The sequence below is a fragment of the Lissotriton vulgaris genome, chromosome 7, assembly GCF_964263255.1.
Source record: "Lissotriton vulgaris chromosome 7, aLisVul1.2, whole genome shotgun sequence".
In the NCBI taxonomy this organism is placed as follows: domain Eukaryota; kingdom Metazoa; phylum Chordata; class Amphibia; order Caudata; family Salamandridae; genus Lissotriton; species Lissotriton vulgaris.
This window is the reverse complement of record NC_141695.1, coordinates 854,746,326-854,769,887: the sequence shown is the minus strand read 5'-3', so window position 1 is coordinate 854,769,887 and position 23,562 is coordinate 854,746,326. Positions and strand designations below refer to the sequence as shown.

The window sequence follows — 23,562 nt, the reverse complement described above, 5'->3', positions numbered from 1 at the left end:
TGATCAGTCAACCTTTGCAAAGGGCTGTCCACTTTGCAGAAACACAATTCCCATATTTTAGCAACATTTGATCCATTTGAGCTACAAACGATTTATTAGTTAAAATCGTCAAATTCTGCAGCACATGGTGCATTATGCTGTACATAGTGCAGAACCAGAATTATATAGCAAACATTTGCAAACTAGGATATTTTGCCATTCATGCTTAACTGCTCTTATGGAAAAAGGGAGAAGTGCTGATGACAGAAACTGCATAGCTCGGAGGCAAATGGTTTTAGTCCTTCCAAGTACCACGTATCAGGCGTTAGACTAACACATTTCAGTGTGGTGCTCCGTATTACCGCACTGAAATGAATTTTCAGGCATATGCATAAGCGTGTCAGTATCTGTCACTGTACTGAAGGCTGCCTAAAAGTGTGGCAGCTCGCAGCGCGCCTACCGTGGTGAGCGCAGGCAGGCTTGGAGCTCGCCTGAAGGCTAACACTCACTGCTACAATATAGCAGAAATAATTTATTATACTGTGTCTTGGCGCCGCAGGGAGGATGTCACATCCTGCTGCCAGCAGGAGTTGAGTTTGTTGAAAACTATGCAGGTGGTGCCAAATTCAAGCTTGGCGATCTCAGCATCACACTGCCTACTGCAGCTCACACTAGCCCGAGCCACAGACTGTGTACTGTCAGCTCCCTGTCGAATTCAATTATTCATTACCGCAGCCAAGGAAGACCGAGAGGAGTGAGAGACTCTGGTGCTGCGGCAGCCTCAACAGCCCCACCGCTAAGCAGCCCTTTAGCCCTGCTACGTGCCATGTCTTCAGCAGTGCTCATCTCCCATCACCTATACAGTCCTGCATTACATTCAGGAGCTGCACTGGAGACTGAATACTGCAGGAGAAGGAGCTGCGGAGCTTGCTGTCTGAGGAACAATACACACGTTTGTCTGATGTCCCCCTTCATCCCCCTGACATTCCCCCTTTGTTTGTGTGCCCCCCCTTCTTACCTCAGGCGCTTGCCAGACTGCCAGTTTGTATTATGGTGCTCATTGAGTGCTGGCAGGAGGTGTGCATTCAAGCTTGTGTGCAAATATGGCAAAACAGGCATGTGGCTACGGCACGGTGTCCCGCTAATTGCACAGTGTGATATGGCTAATGATTTGGAGATCGCAGCATGGTTATGACTTCCTGTGAGTTGTAGGACTCACTGTCCATCCTTGACGACACTGGGGGCGGGCTGGGGACCGGCGGTAAACCTGAATTGCTGCAGCTGCAGTGACTCAGGCCTGAGCCTGCCAGTTCCTCCAGCCTTGGCAGAGACTGCATCACTGCCTCCAATGGTGCGGCACCACCACCGCAGTCTGAATTGACTCCCATCTGCGGCCGCAACCTAATTAAATTAAAGTATCTAGCCTGTAAGTGGCAGAGCACGATCAGGCAGCTGCAGCCTGCGTTGCCTCCTGGTGCTCAGAAGGTGACAAAGGTGGCTCAACTGGCACCCTGTAATGTGTATAACTAACTAAGTGTTTCATGTTGTTGGTGCCTCTCTGACATTGGTTCCCTGTCGGCAGGTAACTCGCATAACGTCAGAGAGGCCCAGACCCTAAACTCTACTGATTTTGCTGGGAAGGAGTGACCCACCACTAAGGCTGACAATCTTTGTATGGCAAAGGCTGGAAGCATAAGTTTCAAAACAACACACAACCGAAAACAACATCTCCTGAGCATGTGTGAAATGCCTTGATTTAATATATTGCAAAGGAGCTCTCTGATATTTTTATGATTCTAAGTATATGACTTAGACATGCCTCGATAAATGGAAGTCAGTAAACAATTATTCCTAACGCTGTGCACCAGTTAATTCAGAGTTTCCCAATCCTTAAATGAATGTAATTTTTCATATTTATATGTTGCTCTCATCTTCATAGCTTGATTTTGCTTGTAAAAAAGTATCACTCATACTCGTTAACATATCGCTCATAAGTACTCTGAAATTATGAAAATGTCACACATGGCAATCTGAAACCTGGGCAGCTTTGTGGTTTGCCATTCAGCATATGCACCTGGAAGCAAATTTGTATTTATTTTTTATTTGTATTTTTATTTGAAGAGTTTTATATAGCGCTAGCTAGACCCAGGGGTATCAGAGCGCTTTACATGAGGTTAAACAGTGTTACAAAGTTACATTAGTTACAAAAGCTTAGCCTAGAATAAGGAAAAAACTGTGTTGCACAATTACATCCGTTGCTTTAACATTAAATAACATAGAAAACAAGATCAATGGGGCATAGAGGGTAATGGGGGAAAAAAGTAAAGGGGATTGAATGCAGGTCGGGTCTCAGGAGACTGTACAAGGAGGGAAGACTACAGCGGACACCAGAAAGTCAGAGTCAACAAACCGGTAGGGCTATTCGTGATCAATCCCATCCAGAGCTGGAATTCCTCAGTGCATCAGGTCGCAATTAGAGATGGAACGGGTTCGAGGGAGGGGGCGAAAAAGGTGCTAAACCGTGATCAACAAGGAGAGGTGAAAGGTGACTCAAAAGGAGGTCGATTTAGGGCAACGGTGCGTTTGTAGGCTTCCTGCATTTCTTATCTTAATAGAGCGCAGCTGTGGAGTGCCTTTGTTAACGTTTTCATGTTTATGGCAGCGTCCATGAGCTGAAATTAACACGAAAACTTTTTTTTAAAAAGAAAGGCACAGTCACACCCCACAGCCCAGCTCTATTAAGACAAGAAATGTAGCAAGTCTACAAACACAAGCTCCTTTCCTGAATATGTCAGGCTACGCTCACATATTTACTATTCTGCAACTCATTCAAAGCCTGTTTCTTAAAGGTATTTATTTCCTCTCCAACAATAACTGCTCACTTTCCTTCTCGCATAGTTGTCTCGTTAATATGTAATTCTTGTTCTACTATTGTAATAAAGTGTCATTTTCCAGTGTCTAAAAGTATCTACTAAGTGTTGGTGAACGGTGTAGCGGTTCAACTATACCGAGTGAACCTACCCAGAGACAAACCCACCCGTAAATAGATTTGGAAATTTCGCTGTAACTGGGAAACTAGACTTTGTTCTTGCAAAACGTTTTTTGCAGATCTAAGATTCATTTAGAAGCAAAACAAGCTTTTAAGAATCAGGCCCTTCAAGAGCTGATTTAATAATATGCGCTGCCACTTCATCCAGAGTAGGAGTTCTTGATGTACGGTTGTTTGAGTCTTAGGTTACCCATGAGCCTTAAACACCTAAAGTACAGATGATCAAGCTTTTGCGTTTGCTTTTAGGTGATTCTAAAAGCACAGGCTGTGTTTGGTGCTGCATTTCTTTTGTGGCTGCAGGACATATTGTTGCTTTTGTTTAAAGCATTCATGTTAATCGCAGCTCGTGATGGGCTCTGCAATTAACACGAATGTTTTAAACAAAAGCACACAATGAGTAGGAAGCACTTGCTAAATGCCTCTTCCTCAGCATGTTAGAAATGCCGTTTTTTCGCGCTGCTTCGGTAGCGCGAATGCTCTCGGAGATGTGTGTGCGCGCCACAGACAAAGCAGTGCGCGCTCGGGGGCACTGATATGCGCTGGCGCCCAGCCGCGCAGGTTCCAGGGAACACTGCTCGTAACTCCTCTCTTTCCTTCTTTTCCTCTCTTCATTCTTCAAAAATCCTCATATGTCCGGTATTCCCCTTTTGTCACATTTCTATATCTCCTTCTTTCTGTTGGCTCTTTTGTTCCATATTCTCAACGTTTCCTCTTTCCATTCAGTGTCTCTTTTGCTATTTCCCCTCCCTCCAAAGCCTGGCTCAACCTCCTCGTTCTGTCGCTGTACCACTGTTTTATTTTACTTCCCCTTTACTATCTTTACACCCCCCCCCCCCCCCCCCCGCCACTTCTGCTCACTTCTCTTTGCGTCTGTGGTTCAGGAGCCACAAGTTTGCTGCCTGGATGTACAGCTTCAAGAGTACATTGTTTGCCCTAGCACTGAAAGAAGGGGTTTGGGCAGAATAAACCTGATGAGAACGAGAGAAGATAGAAATCAAGTACCTGCAGAGAGACTCTAAGCAGGGTCAGACTGGCTTAGTTATAGGGCAATCAAATAGTGCCTAACGGGATGGTCGGAAATGTTTGGGTCATTGTTTTGGCAGTTTGCGTGCCTGTTTTATGGTCTGCTGGGTCGGGTTTTAATGTTGATTTGATTCCCTGATATCAAAACAAACATTACCTCCTTGTCCGTCTTCCTGTTCCAGTCCTTACACAATGAGCAGTTCTCTTGTTCAGCTGAAACTAATAATCACCCAGATAGGTCTAAAAAGTTCACCCAAGATGGTGTACATTACCCATGATGCCTTAAGGGAGGAGCTAATCATTACACGTCCTGCTCCTTTTTTTCTGCACTACAGAATGTTATACCCGGCAAGTCTTCATTTCAGGTACTGTTTTTAGGTCTCATCTAGGCAGCACTTGTACTGTCTCTTCGAGACATTCTGTATTCAGGATATGGGCATAAGGCTCCGCCCATCTTTTTAATTGGCTCCTGTCCCTGTCCTTAATAAATTGTGGCTTTTCATTGGTCAATAGGCTTAGTAGTCTCTCCTTAGTGCCACCTTGTCTCTCCTTGTAACCTCCCATGAGGACGCACCCTGTTACATGTGTTGTTACTCCTTAGGTTTTAATTATAGCCTCAAGGCACTATTTTCTTAAAAGGCTTCTGGTGGGACACACACATGGTCCTAAGCTAGGCTGGCAGTGGTTAATTCACTCACTAGACCATCTCACATTTATAAGAGACCGTCTATAAATTTTCTTTCATCAGCTCCATACAGAGTAATACCTAATCCAAAATAAATGTAATAATTCTTTTGTCACATTTCAAAGCTACTAATTATATAAATGGACATAGCTATTTGAATGTATTTGTAGTGCTACCTTACATGCAATGCATAATGGGTAGGGTGGATTTACCATATCTTATGCAGGGTGCAGTACCATATGCACCTCTTTTCTTCTGGCTCTTAAGGAGCTTTTTTTTTTACAGAGGCTAGTTTTCTGCTCACCAGTCCCTTGTTGGGATCTGCCTTTTGTTCTCCATGCCCTGAAGGGTCCTCCTTTTGAGCTTTTGGAATTAGCAGAACTTTAATTCAATTCTGAGAAAGTTTAATTTTTGGTTGTCATTTGTTCTGGTAGAAGGGTTAGTGAGATTGGAGCTTTTCTTTCATCATCCCCATTTTCGAGAATTTGTGATGATAAATTGTTCTTTGTTCAATCCCATTTTTCTTGCCCAAAATGGTTTCGGATTTTTGCTGTCAGTAAGATTTTGCCCTTCCTGTTTTCTTTCCTGATCTTTGTCTCGAGAGGAGGAGAGGCCCCATTCCCTGGATCTTCTAAGAGGTCTTTCTATTTACCTAGGAAAAATGGGTTCTTTTCGGAAAGTGGACTCTCTTTTTGTGACTTGTAATCTATCTGGAAAGGATCTTAAGCCATCTTCATCTACTCTTTCCAGGTGGATTAAGTTAGCTATCATCCATGCTTATGATGCTGCTAACGTATTTCTATTCTCATCCGTCCAGGGTTGCTCTACTAGGAGCATTTCATCATCCTGGGTGATGTTTTAAGGGGCATCCATTAAAGATATTTGTAATGCTACAACTTATACTTCACTTCATACTGTAATTTCCCGTTAATGTCATCAGCTGGGAATGGCAGCTTCTTCAGACTTTGGTTCACATGTCCTCTCAGCTGTACATTGTGTCTAATATGTGTAACTATGATTAAATATGTTCACTCGTGTTACATTATAGAACTGTGTTTGCATTTTCTTTTTCATAACCAATCACCATATGCTTGGGTATTGGCTCATTGTGTAAGGGCTGGGGCAGGGTAACGGACGAGGAGGTAATGCCCAGTTATTTACTGGTAATTTTCATCACTCCAAGTCCAGGTCTTGAGCACCACCCTCCCTCCCAAGTTGGTTGAAATTATGATTGCTTTATTCTGCAAATATATCGGCATTTACAGTATTCCTAGTAGAGCAACCCTGGACGGATGAGAATAGAAATACGTTAGCAGCATCATAAGCATGGATGGGCTGGGTGCGCGGAGGTGGCGGTGCGCCGGGCGAGAGGGGTGGGTCGGGGATGGCGGGGTGGGTCAGGGGGGACAGGGGAGGAGTGGGGAGGGAGAGTGAGTGGGTGGGGGGAAGTGGCGGCCACTGGGGGAGGTTCAGGGGAGGGGAGGGGAGTATGGGGGCGCCCTGGGGGGGTGCATGGGGTGGCGGGCGCGGGGGAGGGGCAGGGCCGAGTTGGGGTTTCGGGGGGTGGGGGGGTGGAGCGGGGAAGGGGGTTGGGACCTGGGTGGCAGGGGGGTCCCGTCGCGGTGCGGAGGTCACTCGGCCGGATGGGGGAGGGGAGCGGCGATGGGGTGGGGGGTTGGGGCAGGGGGCAGTGCGTGGGGGGGACGGGAGTGGCTGTTACCCTGGTATGCTAGACTCCACCTTTTTTCCTTGGCAGGAGCTGTTTGCGAGGCGCTCGGGGGAGCAGCATGCGGCTCCCACCCACCGAGTGGATGGGCCGGCTCTGTTTGGTGCGGACGGCCGAGCTCCAGCGAGGGACCTACTTCGTGAGCATGGCAAATGGAGGCGGGATGCGTCTCTGCTGGCCCCTCCCCGAAGGGTCACTACGGCCGCCGGGGGTAGGGGAGCGAGGAAGGATATGAATGACACTGATTTGAATGCGGGGGAGGATGGAGAGTGAGTGCGGATTGGATGGATTTGATGCGAGTGTGTCGAGAGAAAGCGGGTTTGAGCCGGCTGGAACCCCAGGTGGGGGGCCGGAGTGGTGTGGAACCGGGTGATGAGGAGTCGGAAGAGGAAGGGGAGCTTAGGGAGGACGGGAGGGCTGGTAACGTTGTTGACAGTGTGTTGCAGGTGCCAGCAAGGCGAGAAGTGCCAGCAAGGCAAGAAGCGCCAAGGGTGATGGCCCCCTCAGCTCCACTGGTTAGGCGGCGGGATCCAGCAAGGACGCCGACCTTGACACCAGGTAAGACAGGTGATGGCGCGGGGGTGGCAAGCGGCGATGTGTGGAGGTTTCAGTGGGGACGGGGGGCGATGGGGAGGATGGGTGGCGGCTGGTACGGGGACGGTATGTGCAGGATGCGGGCGTGGGCACGGACGGGGCGGCGCAGGGCGACGGCCTGAGCGCGGGCAGCGTTTCGCCGGCGGCGGGGGAGAAGGAGACGGCGGGGGGGGGAAAGAGAGTTGCGTGGTGCCAGTGCGAAAGCTACCGTACATGGGACTTACCAAGCCGTTGGGAGCCCACCTGTCGGCGGCGACGAAGGAGAAGATCTGGAAGGGAGAATACGTAGACATTCTGAAATTCTTGCACTGGGAATTGACGTCCAAAGAGGGGTCTAAGGAGGAGGAGCAGGAGTTAGCTAGGCGCCCAAAGGTTCCCCTGACATTAGACAACTGGTCGGCGGCTTTTCTCATTTATGCGAGTGTGTACTGCGAGAAGTTCCCAGACCGGTGTGTCGCGTTGTTCAAATACATGGATGTCGTACGGAGGGCTCAGGTGACCTATGGTGGGTATGCATGGTCGCACTACGACGAGGAGTTCCAGGCACGCATGGCGGCGGACCCGGAAGCGCAATGGGGGGAGCTGGATTCGGATTTGTACCAGTAGACGATGGGAGGGGCGAAGTTCGGCCGCACCATCTATACAGCGAGCGGCCTGCCCCTGGCGTCGCCCCCCTTTGTGGCCCGCCCCACCCGTGGGGGGGTGGGTCAGGGAGACTCGGGAAGTCAGGCGGCAGTGGGAGCCTGCTGGGACTTCAACAGGGGAGCCTTTGGGAGGGCGGCGTGCAAATTCCGGCACGAGTGCTCGTCATGCTGCCGGAAACACCCAGCGTTGCGTTGCTGGGGGCCCGGGGGCCCGCCGGGGCAACAGCCCGCCCACGGGGGGACCCCAGCCAGAGGAGGAACGTGGGGGGGACGGGGTGGGTGCAGAGGGGGGGGACCGGGGGCCTTGGGAACAGGCTCGTACGCCGGTTAGGATCGAGCGGATGGAGCCCTGGTTGGCGGCTTATCCGCGGGCGAAGGATGCAGCCGTGCTACGTCGGGGTTTTCGGGAGGGTTTCAGGCTGGGGTACGAGGGCCCACGGATTGCTCGCTGGGCGGACAATCTGAAGTCGGTGAACGCACACAAGGGCATTGTACGCGAGAAGCTTTTCAAAGAAGTCAGGGAAGGGAGGATGGCGGGCCCCTTTACGGCGCCGCCGTTGCCGGGCCTGATAATATCCCCCATCGGGGTGGTGCCCAAGAAGGAGGAGGGGCAGTTCCGATTGATACAGCACTTGTCGTGGCCGGAGGGGGAATCAGTCAATGCATACATTGCGGCGGACTTGGCGACGGTGACATACTCGTCTGTGGACGTGGCGCGGAGGCTGGTCGCAGCGGAGGGCAAGGGGCGCGTTGATGGCAAAGTGCGATATCACGTCGGCGTTCCGGCTTCTTCCAGTGCACCCGGCAGATCACCAGTTGCTGGGGATCCAGTTCCAAGGTCTCATCTTTGTGGATAAGGCGCTGCCAATGGGGTGTTCCATTTCATGCGCGCTGTTTGAGCGTTTTCGCTCCTTCCTGCAGTGGGTTTTTTCCAGGCGCACAGGCTCGGAGTCAGTGACGCACTATCTGGATGGCTTTTTCCTGGTGGGGCGGCCCGGTGCGGCGGACTGTCAGCGGCTGCTGGATGGTTTGGCCGGGTTGAAGGGGGATTTTGGGGTTCCCCTGGCGCCAGAGAAGACGTGCGGTCCCAGTACAGTGTTGTCCTTTCTCGGTATCGAGCTCGACTCGGTCGCCATGGAAGCACGCCTACCGGAAGACAAGAGGTCTGCCATGCGGGGTTTGGTGGATGGAATGTTTTCAAAGAAGAAGGTGACGGTCCGGGAGGTGCAGGGGTTGCTCGGACATTTGAACTTTGCCTGCCGCGTGGTGCGGACGGGCCGAACTTTCTGCCGGCGGTTGGGTTTGGCGTTGTCCGGTTTGCCTTTGCCTCATCATCATGTGCGCCTTTCCGCAGGAATGAAGGAGAATCTGCGCATGTGGCGGGCGTTCCTGGAGCGTTTCAACGGGGTTCCGATGGCGCCGGCGGAGGACTGGGAGTGGGACGTCACCATGTTCTCGGATGCGGCGGGCGTCGGCGGCTTCGGGCTGTACTGGGACGGAAGGTGGTGCGCGGAGCAATGGCCGGAGCAGTGGCAGGCTGGAGGGAGGAGCATTGCGTTCCTGGAGTTGTTCCCGTTGGTGGTGGCAGCCACGGTGTGGGCGGGGGCATTGGCCCACAAAAGGGTGTTGTTCCGGGTGGACAACATGGCTGTTGTGCAGGTGGTAAACAGACAGTCGGCCAGGGACCCGCAAGTGCTGAAACTGATGAGGGTGTTTGTGCTGCGCTGTTTGGAGAATGACATACTGTTTCAGGCGCGCCACGTTCCGGGTGTGGACAATGACATTGCTGATGCTTTGTCTCGTTCACAGTGGGAGAGGTTCCATGGGCTAGCCACGACAGCGGAGGAGGTCAGGACGCCGGTGCCGGAGGAACTGTGGTCGGTGGGCGAGGCCGGGTCTTTCAGTTGGTGAAGGCGTCGGTGGCAGCGTCTACATGGAAGACGTACGAGCTAGCTTGGGAGGAATTCCTGCAGTCAGGTGCGGTGCGCATCGGGGACCGGTGGCGGCGCGAAGAGCAAGTGGTAAGGTTCATGCTGGCGCTCATGGAAAAAGGTTTGTCGAGGGTCTCGATTGCGGGCAAGTTGTTGGCGGTGGCATTCATGGGCAAGATGTGGGGGGGGATACCCCCCGTCGGTGGGTGAGCTGGGGACCAGGTTGCTGGAGGGGTGGGCGAGAGAGAGGGGGTCGGCGGCGCGGCTGCGCCGTCCCATCACGGTGGACCTGCTGGAAGGAGTGGTCGGGGCGCTCCCGAAGGTGTGCCGGGATGAAGGCGAGGTGGTGCGGTTTTCTACATTGATGTCCTGGCTTTTCTTCGGGGCGTTCCGGGTGTCGGAGCTGCTGGGGGGTAGGGGGAGGCGGGGGTTGTTGTGGGGGGACGTAGAGGTGCGGGAGCAGGAGGTGGCCGTGCGTTTGCGACGATCAAAGACGGACCAGAGGGGGGTTGGAACCTGGGTGGTACTGGGTCCGGGCGGCCGGGAGGGGGTGAGCCCGGCGGCGTGGGGTAGGCGGTTGATGGCAAACGGGGGCGAGAAGCAGGTGGAGGTTTTTGGTCGAGGTGGGGGGATTGGAGTCACCGCGTCACAGGCGTTGTGGGTCCTGCGGAGCGCCCTGCGGTACATGGGAGAGGATCCCCTAGTTTTCGGGACGCATTCCTTTCGAATCGGGGCGGCGACGGAGGCGGCTCGAAGGGGTTGGGGGAAGGAAGAGATACAGAGGCTGGGGCGGTGGAAGTCTGATTGTTACAGGACGTATGTGCGGTTGAGGGAGGTGGAAGGGTTGATGCCGCAGTGATTCCCGATTCTGACATGTGTGTCTTTACAGGTGCTGTGGCGGGGCCAGAGGTGACTGTGCTGAATGTATATATTGTGGGCCATTCGTTCGTCAAAAGGGCGGAACAGGCGGAGTGGGACAGGCATCGGACACTCAATTTGGGATTGGATACGGGGTTGTACAGGTGCCATTGGAGGGGAAAAGGGGGTAGGCGGTGGCATGAGTTATTTCCTTTGTTGAACTTGATGGTGAGAGGGGGGGTGCGCCCGGATGTGGTAGTGATTCACCTGGGGGAGAATGACCTGGTACAGTGCAAGGGGTTAGCACTACTCAAGCAAATGAAGCGGGACTTGAAGTAAATCAAGGAGCAGTGGGCGGGCTGCCATGTTATATGGTCAGAGTTCATTCCTAGGCGGGTGTGGAGGGGGGCTCAGCGCCCAGCAGCCATTGACAGAGCACGAAGGAAGATCAATCAGGAGATGTGGGACTTCTGTGACAGGGAAGGGGTGAGGAGAATGGAGCACCCGGAGTTGCGCTGTGGCGCAATATATTTTTTCCGGGAGGATGGGGTTCACCTGTCCAGGTATGGAATGGAGCTTTATATAGTCCAGCTGAAGGAGGCATTGGATGGGGCTTTGGGGGTGCTCAGGTATCCCAGGAGACAGGAGTCCTAGTGGGGGGGGGGTCGAAAGTCATAAACGGCTTTCGAGTGGCGCTGTCCTAAGGAGATAGGGGGGTTTTGCTGCAGGCCTGGGGACTCGTGGTAGCGGGGGTGAGGTCATGGAGGTCATCGGGGCATGCTGTAGGAGGGTAGGATGCGGAGCGGATGCGTTGTTTACAATTGCAATGTTTGGGGGTAACATGTTAGGGGTGGGGGTGGGGGGGGTCAGGCAGTTCTTATTTAGTGAGCAGTAGTTTTGTTCGGCACAGGCCAGGTGGGATGTTTGTGGTAGGTGCACCTGATTCCAATAAAGCGGCCTTTGTCACACATTTCAGTTGTCTGTGTCAGTGCTTCCCCCCCTCACCTACTGGTGTGCCCCAATGGGGATTTGGGGGGGCGGCCGACCGGAGGGAGGCTTGCCCCCCCCGGGATTTTTGGGGCACCGTAGAGGGGGGGGGAGGAAGTTTGGCACTCAGGGCGTGCCGTAGCCGGCGCATTTTGGGCTGTTTGGGTGGGTTGGTAATTTTGGGCTGGTTGGGTTTAAAACCGGCCATTTTGTGTCACCGCACACTGTTTCGTGGTGCGGTGACACAGCAGCCAGGGGTGATCCTTCGTGTCCCGCCCACCCTCCCTGTGGTATAGTCGGGGGAATTTGGGGTTCTGTCCCGGGGTCCTTGGGGGGTTGGTCATGGTATCCATTGGAAGGGTTTTGTTGGATGATGGTGCACTGGTTAGGGCTTCGTTGTGTTGTCGCTGGAACAGGTGCTGTTTTTGGGGGCGCTGTCCTAAGGAGATAGGGGGGTTTTGCTGCAGGCCTGGGGACTCGTGGTAGCAGGGGTGAGGTCATGGAGGTCATTGGGGCATGCTGTAGGAGGGTAGGTTGCGGAGCGGATGTGTTGTTTACAATTGCAATGTTTGGGGGTAACATGTTAGGGGTGGGGGTGGGGGGGGGGTCAGGCAGTTCTTATTTAGTGAGCAGTAGTTTTGTTCGGCACAGGCCAGGTGGGATGTTTGTGGTAGGTGCACCTGATTCCAATAAAGCGGCCTTTGTCACACATTTCAGTTGTCTGTGTCAGTGCTTCCCCCCCCCCCCCCCCCCCCCTCACCTACTGGTGTGCCCCAAATGCTGTGAAGGAACCATGTGACAGAGAATGCAGAAAATACCTCCTATAGGCACAACTTGTTTTAAGTATAAGTGAAAAATAACTTTAACATATGTATTGCTCATTCTCTAACACTTGTCAAATGTGTGCTATTTCCTTCTGCTTGCTGTACACAGTAGAGTGCACTAAAATGCATTAATGTCATATGTGATTCGTGACACTTGACCACCACTCATGCTGTTGCCTTTGCAAGGCTGACAATATCATCCCAGTAATGTCATTTGGAGTAAGACCAGCTAAAAGCTGGCTTTATTCTGAACAGTGTTACTCCTTCCATTGCTGCCAGTGTAGTATCGACACATATTACATGATTAGTGATAAAACAGAGCTACAAAAGGACTGGCAAGAAGGATAGAAGAAAATCTGACTACCGTAGCACTGACATTTTATTTTCTGTGCTCCCCCAACCACTTACTGCTGGCCTTTAGGTAACGGGAAACAATATTCATGGCATTACTGGCCATAACATATAAGCAGGCAGTAACAGGTTTACTCTGCTCTCTGTGCTACTGCCTACCACTTAATCATGGCCACAAAGTAAACTCAAAAACATGACCTTTTTAATTACATATGTGTCTACTACAAGCCGGAGACATGCATAATGAACAAACACTGGCTAATTGAATAACTGTGGCCATAGCAAGCTGGTATGATGGCTATGTTTTTTAAGTGTATGCCACAAACATAAAAAACGTGGAAAAGGAAATAGGCGCCACCTAACCATTGCGGCCATATGCTTGTAATAAAAAAGGACTTTATTTTTAAAAGAGCAGTATGGATACATCCTATATGGCTAGTGTATTTAGAATATGTATAGAAACCTTTCCATTTTCGTTTTAATGCACTTGCAAGGAAAATATGATTCCTAATCGCACAAAGAAAATATGCTATTGGCTTTGAATTACTATTGGAATTACTATAACATGATGATACGGGTTCAACAGACAAAGATGACAAAAAATAGAAAAACGAGAGAAAAAATAAAACATTGACAAAGTAAAGTATTAGCCCATCAGTTCTGGCAGTAAAATACACATTTTCTTAGGCGTAGGTGTAACAGCGATCAGGAAAAATAACCCCAATAAGAGTGCAAGATGCTGTGTTGGGTGAAAGTTGGGCACATGGGATCGGTGAAACAGGCCAGTTCTAAAAGGCAATCAAGAATGACTGAAAACATAAACAGAGCCACATACTGCATGAGCGTTGCTGACAGGAATGAGATCTATACTCACATAACTCTGGCTTTCCGTTGGCATTTGTGTGGTTGGATGCTGAGAGGAGGGGGTGTTTGAGGGAACTCCGAACTCTACCTCAATAAAGCAAAGTGAAACAATGGATTAAATACATCAAACAATGGGCGGTAAAATTCCCAAAGCATTTAATGGATCACAAATGATTATCCTTTAATCCTTCTTAAAATAGTCTAGGCAGTCACTAAGGGAAAAATTACCATCCCAACCCAATCACTATAAGTAAATTCAAGAACACTTGGCAAGTCTGATATATTTGAGGAGGAATAGTTACTGAGATCCGCACGAAGACTAAACTCTAAAATTACATTGTTGACCCAATTCATGAGAACATTTTTAACCCTTTAAGTGCGCCTGCCGGCCAACGGCCTTCGCGAGCACTACCTTGGTAGTGCTGCGCACGTCCGTTGGCTGACGTGGCCCCGCCCACATAATGGAACGCCCTGCACTGCGGCGGAATTGCCATTGCGGTAAAGGGGTTACAGACCTTTACACACACATTCTCCACTACAGGGCTACATTTGTGGATCTCTCCCTCAGCCAGGGAATGCTTTCTGACTGCCTCAAAATTGGACAAGTAATCCTACTCCCCAAAACAACCTTCTGCAGACGCAAATGAGCTTAACAATTTTTGTCCCATTTCCAACCTCCCTTTCCTTGCAAAAATAATTTTGAAGATGTGTAGCAGGCCAACTTATCCAACATATCTGAAACAACAACCTCCTAAAGTAGCAGTTGTTAACCTGGGGTCTGTGGAGGCTAACATTTAAGTTGGTATCCTTATTTTGATTTGTTAGAACAGCTTAAGTACAGCAAACGGGAACGAGTATTTATGATTGGTGGCCTCAAGTGAAGCACTGGCATATGCTACAAGGTAAAACATACAAAGTGATGTGCTAGAATCTACAATATTGCTTCATCTTTTAGAAATATATATTTTTTAAAGTTTCAAACTTTCCATTAAAATTTGTTTTTTTACATATTTTTTTTTAGTGAATTAAATAAAATATTTCATAATTTGTTTATTTGTTTGATTTACACTTGTTTCTGTATTTTGTGTACTGTTATGTAGTGCTAATTGTTGCAATTGCTTAAGTGGGTATCCCCAGCTTCCAGTAGTGTGTCGGTGGGGGTCTACAGAGTAAAAAAGTTAAGAACTGCTGCCCTATATAAAAGCCTATCGGGTTTCAATCAAGCTTTTAGCACTGAAACAGCACTACTCCAGGTGGTAGATGATGCATTTCGCGTCTTGGAGTCAGGCAACTCCAACCACCAAATTCTTTCTGGCAGACTTTGATACAGTAAATTATTGTGTGCTACTTGACATGCTAAAAAACAGGTGGGCATTGATGGCAAATGGGAAGAATCATACATGAACTCGTTACTTGTTTAATACCAAATGTATGAGGATGTGCACAAATAAACTATAATATACTACACATATAAAAACAAACTATTGTAAATCTTCCTTCGAGAGATAACGTGGATAATCATGGACTAAGCATAGCTATAAGCAGAACTTTAGCTACTAAAGTACAAAATATTAAAAAAATCAGTTTCACATACAGCGAGAAAGATTCACAAGTATGTAAAAAAATGGTGTACTTTTAAGTCAAAATTTCAATGTAGAAGAAGGACAAGTAAATGCAGCCATGGGATTTATTACTTCTGAAAGATTTATATATTCATAGACAAGAGTTTACACTTTATTTGGATTATGAGGTAACAATAAACAAATCCCAAGGACTAAGATTAGATTATGCACTCATTAACATTGAGTCAACAGTATTCAACGAAGGTAGGGCATAGGTTTCTCTATCTAGAGTGAGAAAACTTACAGGACTATACATAACTGATTTCGATGAGACAGGAATTGATGCAAGCAGTAGATGTTCAAATGAATATAATCATTTGCAGAACAGATAAGCTCCTCATCTTGGTCAATATCTCATTTTGTTAAAACCTAAAATGTCTTATAGAAGAAAACTTTAAACAAACTACAATGACAAAGAAGAAATTACACTTCCTAAACAGAAACAGAAAACCAAACTCACAGAAACAACAGGACATCAGTTTCTAAATCAGAATGGTATAAATTGCTACAGCAATGTAATTGTTACTCTTCTTTTTTACCTAACATCTGTCAAAGAAATAATCTGACAGCATGTAGATCAATGCTACTGCAAACCATTGATAACGCTTCATGAACAGATTGTGTCACATAACCAGATATTCCACTCTACAGGTGCCATAAATGATATAGTAGATGTGTGTATAGGTGCTGTTCAGTTTTCCATCAATGAATCACAAATTCTGTATGGCTATTCTGGGAATAATAGCTACCAAAACTCACCCGAATTCCTACCTGTTTGCTCTAAGCTACTCTTGGGAACATGAATGCTTCAATTGCCTACAGCTAAGCTTCACTTTTACAGACTTTGAAAGATTTGTATATCTACCAATGCCTGATTGAATATCAATTGAATTTAAGAATTTAATATGAAAAGCTGTACAAAACAACTTATGTCCTAACTATAAATCAGAACTTGTATCTATACTTAATTTAACAATGGTAACCGAATATATAATTTTTATGATTTAAAGATGTACTGTCGAAAACCGAAAAATAAATACATTTTTATTTCAGGGGGCAGTTATACTACAAATGCCATACGTTTTAATCATTGAGCGACTACAACATTAGGACATTATACAATCTATTTAAAGAATAATAGGTTGGACAGAATATAATGATATTACTCTTACTTTTAAGAGCAGACTGCCTAAAAATGCACAAGACGGTTCTACGTTGTGATGTTGCTACTGTTATAAGGCAAAAACGGTACTCATAAGTTGTTCTTACATAATTGAGGATATAGGGGCATGTATCCAAGGATACAGTTGCGATTCACAACTAGCGATTTTTAGAGAATCGCAATTTGAGAATCGCAAAACGCTATGCATGTAGTATTTGCAAATAATTTTGCAAATCCTACATATTCCTTAATTGCGAATTGCAAATTGCGATTCGCAATTAAGGAATACCTACCCATTCATGAATAGGAAGACATTCTCAAATTAGATTCTCAATTAGAGAATCACAAATTGAGAATGTAATTTCAAGGGTGCCAGTGTGTCAAAAGGCCACCCTGTTGCACACCTGAAATGTGCATGTGTGCATCGCAAATTACCACCAACGTGAAGTTGGTGGAAATTTACGATTTCATAAGGAGAAATCGCACGACTTGGGTGCTTTTTACAAAACATTTAAGGAATCGCAATTTGCGATTCCATAAATGCTTTCACAAAATAATATATATATATATATATATATATATATATATATATATATATATATATATATATATATTCACTGAAAAAAACATAGGTTTTACACACGTTATAGTTAGGAAGTAGCATTTGAAAAACCTATGAAATTCACTGAAAAAACCATAGGTTTGACACCAGTTATAGTTAGCTGGAAATTTTACTGACATAAAACCAATGAAATTCCACGTTATAGTTAGTTGGACTCACTATATCTTGCGCGTGTAATGCACTGCTGATGACATTACACATTACATCACTCATGACATGGTCAGTGACATCACTTATGACACCATCCAGTGAATGTGTGTCTTTCTAAAAAATAAATATGTTTTATATATGTATATGTAAAGGTCGAGGGAAGAATAAATGTTTAAATTATTGTCTTAATGAATGTTTTTTTCAAAAAGAAATGATTGGATAACTGGCTTATTAAGTGTACCTTAGTGAATACATATATTAGCGAGTAATGTTTAAATATTTAAATATATGTATCAGTGTTTCACTTTGTGAATAACTGGCTGCATGGGTTGATGAGTACCTACATGTGTAGGTATTTGGGTTCTTAGATGTTTTTTTAGTATCAGTATGAGTGTTTCTATGGTTTCATGGGGGTATTACTAATCACATAGATGCATGAATGACTAACTCTCTCTTTGTATGTGTTTAGAAGACACCATATGTGCAGGACTGTATGGGTGGTTGAGTGTGTATAGTTTTATATGCAAATAAATGGATGTTCAATAGTTTATTTGCATGTGTGAGTATGTGTGTGAGTAACTTTTGGATGATTGTCGGTGTGTAACAGAATGTATAGGTGTATCACTACATATGATGAGTGAGTATATGTATGAGTGACTATATAGAACTGTTGGTGAATGAGAGAATGTGTATATAGATGGTGGAATTACTGAATTGGTTGTTGTAACTGGTATGGGTATGTCCATTTTTTTGAAAATGTTAATTTCTATTTTCCAATATGTGTTTTAAGGGTTACATTACACTTAAAGGAGGTCTGTCATCAGTGATGTCATAAGTGATGTCACTGAGCATGTCATGAGTGATGTAATATGTAATGTCATCAGCAGTGCATTACACGCGCAAGTTATAGTGAGTCCAACTAACTATAACGTGGAATTTCATTGGTTTTATGTCAGTAAAATTTCCAGCTAACTATAACTGGTGTCAAACCTATGGTTTTTTCAGTGAATTTCATAGGTTTTTTCAAATGCTACTTCCTAACTATAACGTGTGTAAAACCTATGTTTTTTTCAGTGAATTTCATAGTTTTTTTGAATGCTAGTTCCTAAGTATGTAATCACGTTCGTAACTACATAGTGTCACCGCCTACACGTCCTGAGAAGCGCATGTAAATTCACGTGACTTGAAAACAAAACTTCCAATTGGTTATTAGTAGTTTCTGTTCTGGAATATACACGAAGCACTCCACCCACTTTCCTCACAATCATTTCTACTCTCAAGAGACAACAACGTCGAGCATCTTCCGGAAGTCTTTGCTGAAATGGCTTCCCTACCAGATTCATCTTCCGAATCTGAAGGAAATGAGCGACCACCGTTAAGAAGAAAAAAGGAATCTTTCATTTGGCAATTTTTCACTTATCCTGAAGATCAAAAGAAAGTGAATACGCCAAAAGTAACCTGCACGATATGCAATTCGGAGCTCTCAAGAGGAAATCCAAATAAAAAATATTCCTTTTCTGCACACACCATGCAGCGGCATGTTAAACAAAGGCATCTTGAGCATTATGCAAAAGCATCGACAAGAGCCCTGGCCACGCTATTACCATCAGAGGTGGCCAGCACATCTTCTGGTGTACGACCTGTATCTCCATCGAGTGCTGAAATGGACTTGAGACCATATCTTGCGAAGGTGCATATGAAATGCAACAAGTGTGGAGAAATTCTTTTATATGGAGAGCAGAGCCTCGTTCTTATTAAACTCAAAATTGACAGTCACAAATGCCCCAAGAAAAGATAAATTTCTTCACTTCATTTTCAAACTATTACATACTGAAAAATGTAGTAGCAACTTTAAGAAATCGAAAGCATTATAACACTTCTTTCCCCAAAAAAAAAGTTCTTTTCAGAACTAACTCTTTCTACCAAAACGTGCTCCAAGAGCATATTATGAGATATTTTTTCGCCGCTTTATTTTAGTGCGAGACCGGGTGCGCGCACCCTCCTATCGCGTATAGGACCTGACACTTGCATATGAAGTCATGTGACTTCAAAACAACACTTCCAATTGGTTCTTGGTAGTTTCTATTCTGGAATTTACACGCAGCACTCCACCCACTTCCATCACTTTCTTTTCTACTCTCAAGAGACAACAACGTCGAACATCTTCCGGAAGACTTCGGTACAATGGCTACCGTTCCGCATTCATCTTCCGAATCTGATGAAAATGAGCGACCACCTTTCACAAGAAAAACGGAGGCCACGCTATTACCATCAGAAGTAATCAACACATCTTCCGGTGGACGACCTGTATCTCCATCGAGTGCTGAGATGGACTTGAGACCATATCTGGCGAACGTGCACATGAAATGCAACAACTGTGGAGAACTTCTTGTATACGGAGAGCAAAGCTTTACTCTAATTAAACACAAAATTGAGAGTCATAAATGCTCCAAGAAAAGTTAAATTTCTTCACTTTATTTGGATAGTATGACATACTGAAAAATATCATAGCAACTTTAAGAAATCATATGCATCAAAACACTTGTTTCCAAAAAAAAAAAAAAAGTTCTTTTCAGAACTAACTCTTTCCACCAAAACATGCTCGAAGAGCATATTATAAGATGTTTTTTCACCGCTTTATTTTAGTGCGAGACCGGGTGCGCGCACCCTTCTATCGCGTACAGGACCTGACACTCCCATGTGAAGTCATGTGACTTCTAAACAACACTTCTAATTGGTTCTTGGTAGTTTCTATTCTGCAATTTACACGCAGCACTCCACCCACTACCATCACTTTCTTTTCTACTCTCAAGAGACAACAACGTTGAACATCTTCCCGAAGACTTCGATACAATGGCTACCGTTCCGCATTCATCTTCCGAATCTGATGAAAATGAGCGACCACCTTTCACAAGAAAAACGGAGGCCACGCTATTACCATCAGAAGTAATCAACACATCTTCCGGTGGACGACCTGTATCTCCATCGAGTGCTGAGATGGACTTGAGACCATATCTGGCGAACGTGCACATGAAATGCACGAACTGTGGAGAACTTCTTGTATACGGAGAGCAAAGCTTTACTCTAATTAAACAAATAATTGAGAGTCATAAATGCTCCAAGAAAAGTTAAATTGCTTCACTTTCTTTGGATAGTATGACATACTGAAAAATGTCGTCGCAACTTTAAGAAATAAAAAGCATCATAACACTTGTTTCCAAAAAAAAAAAGTTCTTTTCAGAACTAACTCTTTGTACCAAAACAAGCTTGAAGAGCATATTAGCTGATATTTTCTCGCCGCTTTCTTATAGTGCGCGACCGGGTGCGCGCACCCACCTATCGCGTCGAGACACGCATGTGCAGTCATGTGACTTTAAAACAACACTTCCAATTGGTTCTTACTAGTTTCTATTCTGCAATTTACACGGAACACTCCACCCACTTCCCTAGAAAACCAGTTTATCGTAAATCTTTTAAAGCCTCCTCTTATGAAATATTCGACATCAATCACATAGCAGAGTACTAAATAGCACTATATACACTCCGTCCCTTAATTATAAGAGACTTATTGCTATGTAAAATCAACTTTTGTTTTCCAAGATAATGTAAAATGCTGAGCCTATTACATAATTTTATTACACATATATGTTACTAGTCTCCTTCGAGTACTAACACCGTAGAAAATACCACCAATAGCGGTGATATTTTTTACACCGAGAACGGGCGATTTCTATCGCTTACAGCCCTTACAATTATAAAGTTTTATTTCCTAAGTCTCTGATCTCCAACTGTGCAACGTAGATCCCCTGTGTGTCGCAATAAGGTCCATAAACAAAAACTACAGAGCCAGCATTATAAACATACACTAAACAACAAAACGACAAGAGCCACCATGCTAATATATATCCTTAATATAATAAACCTCTGAGAATAAATACATATTTCCGTGGCAGCCCATAACACAAATGTGGCGTCCTCTGACTCTGCTCCATTACCAAACACCGTAACTCCCCGCCTCCCTCACTTTTCACTAAACTCCGCACTCCACCCCAGCCAAACCCCCTATTACAAACCCCCAACCTACCCTCCCTGCCCAAACCCACCATGAACCTCAAACCGCCCCTAGAAAACTTATAAGACACAGGATTACTAAAACTCAAAGAATACGCAACAGGCACATAATGTAAATAGTACATAAAGACACATATTTTTTCCAAAATACTATTTAAAAACATGTTCTATTTTTAATAAATCTATCATGCATCTGACCCTCTACAACTGCTTTCAAAACGTGAACTATAAACCTCTACTTTTCATTTTCAAACCATACACTTTCTTCTGACCCTCTAGAACTGCTTTCAAAACATGAACTATAAACCTCTACTTTTCATTTTCAAACCATACACTTTCAATTACATTATTTTTTTTCCACAATTCATGTAATGTTACAAACCTTTTCTAAAATACACCAGTCCGTATCATTTATAAGGATTTATTTTCAGTCTTCATCAGTGACACTTTCTTCACATACAATAGAAATCACTATAACTTTTTAAACGACAATGCTAACGCGGTAAAAATAACCCTTCATTTACTTTCCTTTAAGAATGCACACTATGTACCCCACGCATGCGTTTCTTAATCTTTGTATTTGGCAGCGAATACCGACCTTGAATCGGAAGACATGAACAAGAGCGCCATTGTCACATTTAAAACTGAACGTTGCATCTGCTCACACACATATCTTTCACTAAGCTAACATTCACAGAAAACAGCATTGATGTAAAAAAAAATTGACCTTGCTTTACAACTCCCTCAAATCACTCCCTTATTTTTTAACGCATCCTCCAGTTCAAAAAAAGCTACTTTTTTAATAACCACTAAGCAATATATAAGTGACTAGACTCCTAGAAAATTTATCAAGTCATTCTGCTCCTCTCCACTGCATAGCCGGCGACCTAATTCTGTGGAGTTGCTATGTCGTATTTCTCTCCTTATCACCCTTTCATCTCCACAATAACAAACAGTTGTCCGCCAGCCACCAGAGAACAGACTCAGATGCAGAGGCACCAAAGAGTGAACCCATCACCAACTGCCATCTCCGGCTGTTTCCATGGTTACACCTCATTCTGCACCTTGCAGAAGGCACAGGTCAAAAGTTCATCTCTCAACGTTCTACAGCTAACTAAGAAGACTATTTTCCCTCCAGAAACACCTGCCAATCCACAACTCTGTTACATGTCTTGTTTTTTCACACCCAATAGTACTTTTCGTTTAACATAAACATTGACCTGTTCACTCTCCACTTGTTACAATCAACCAATCATTTTTATTTTTTTAACCACACCCAGCCTCTTCCTTTTTCTTTATTTAAAATTTCAACTTCTAACTACCATTCCACTTCCAGAACCGATCGGAGACGACTACAAATCCCTTGAAAATGAAGGTCTGGCTAATAGGACACAGTTATATTCACTGGAGTGAAAAATATGCAGTAAGCAGACAAATTTGCAACCTCAGCTTACCAAATGTACACATAACATGGATTTCCAAAAGAGGATTGAAATGTCACCGATTAATTCCATTGGTGAAAACTTTTATGCATCTCCCAGAACCAGACCTTATAATTGTGCACTGTGGTGGGAACGATCTAGGCACAATCACTGGGGTAGGCCTGGAAATGCTACTAAAAGACACCTTTTGACAATTGATGACACTTTTTCCTCGATCTGCCTTGGTATATTCCAATATATGCCAAAGACAGAAATGGAATTGGTCCAATCACCATTGGGCACAATTTGAGAAAGCAAGGAGACATGTAAATAAATCTGTTTCTGCGTTCCTCAGAGATTATAGCATGGGTTCTATTTACCACAACAACTTGCGATACCACATGCAAGACGTCTATAGGAGAGACGGTGTTCATTTCACGAATGAGGGAAACAGAATCTTCCTCTGCAACATCAGGCTCTGCATCGGTACTTACTTATAAATGCAGAAAACACTCAATTAACACAAGGGCTCTTTTCAGAGCCACCTTATATCTAAGCACTCAAACTTCTGATTTACCTCCACTTTCACACTCTTGTAAATAGGTGTGCGCGACCGGGTGCGCGCACCCCGTATTTTTTTTCGGGGGAAAATTATATCTTTTCGCGTTTAAGGGCCTTACTACACACCCTGAGAAAACCTACGCAGGAAGACAATCTCTACCTTCTCCCCTTTCCATGTTTCAACGCTTTGAAATGAACAATATATTTACTCGCAGTGACAAAATGGCGGACAAAACTTCCTGATTTCCTTCGAATCGAACGTTAACAGACGTCACGCAGCCCAAAAAAATCGGCTCACGCGCAGCCGCTTGGGTGCGCGCACGTGTGCGCGCCTATAGATATATAATTGACTTTAACTTTAATTTTCTCAACAACTACTGAACGGATTTACACCATTCCAAAAAAAGCGTAATCTGCTAACAAGACTCTACAGTTTTG

General features: G+C 45.5%; 1 protein-coding gene across 1 annotated transcript in view; it reads right to left on the bottom strand.

The window, feature by feature from the left end:
• Nucleotides 1-23,562, bottom strand: part of LOC147702566 (hepatitis A virus cellular receptor 2 homolog) — a 117,023-nt gene that overhangs the window by 20,809 nt on the left and 72,652 nt on the right. The window contains exon 3 of the mRNA XM_086929421.1: nt 13,526-13,603. Within this exon, the coding sequence (XP_086785547.1) occupies nt 13,526-13,603 (78 nt within the window). The remainder of the gene's footprint in view (nt 1-13,525; nt 13,604-23,562) is intronic.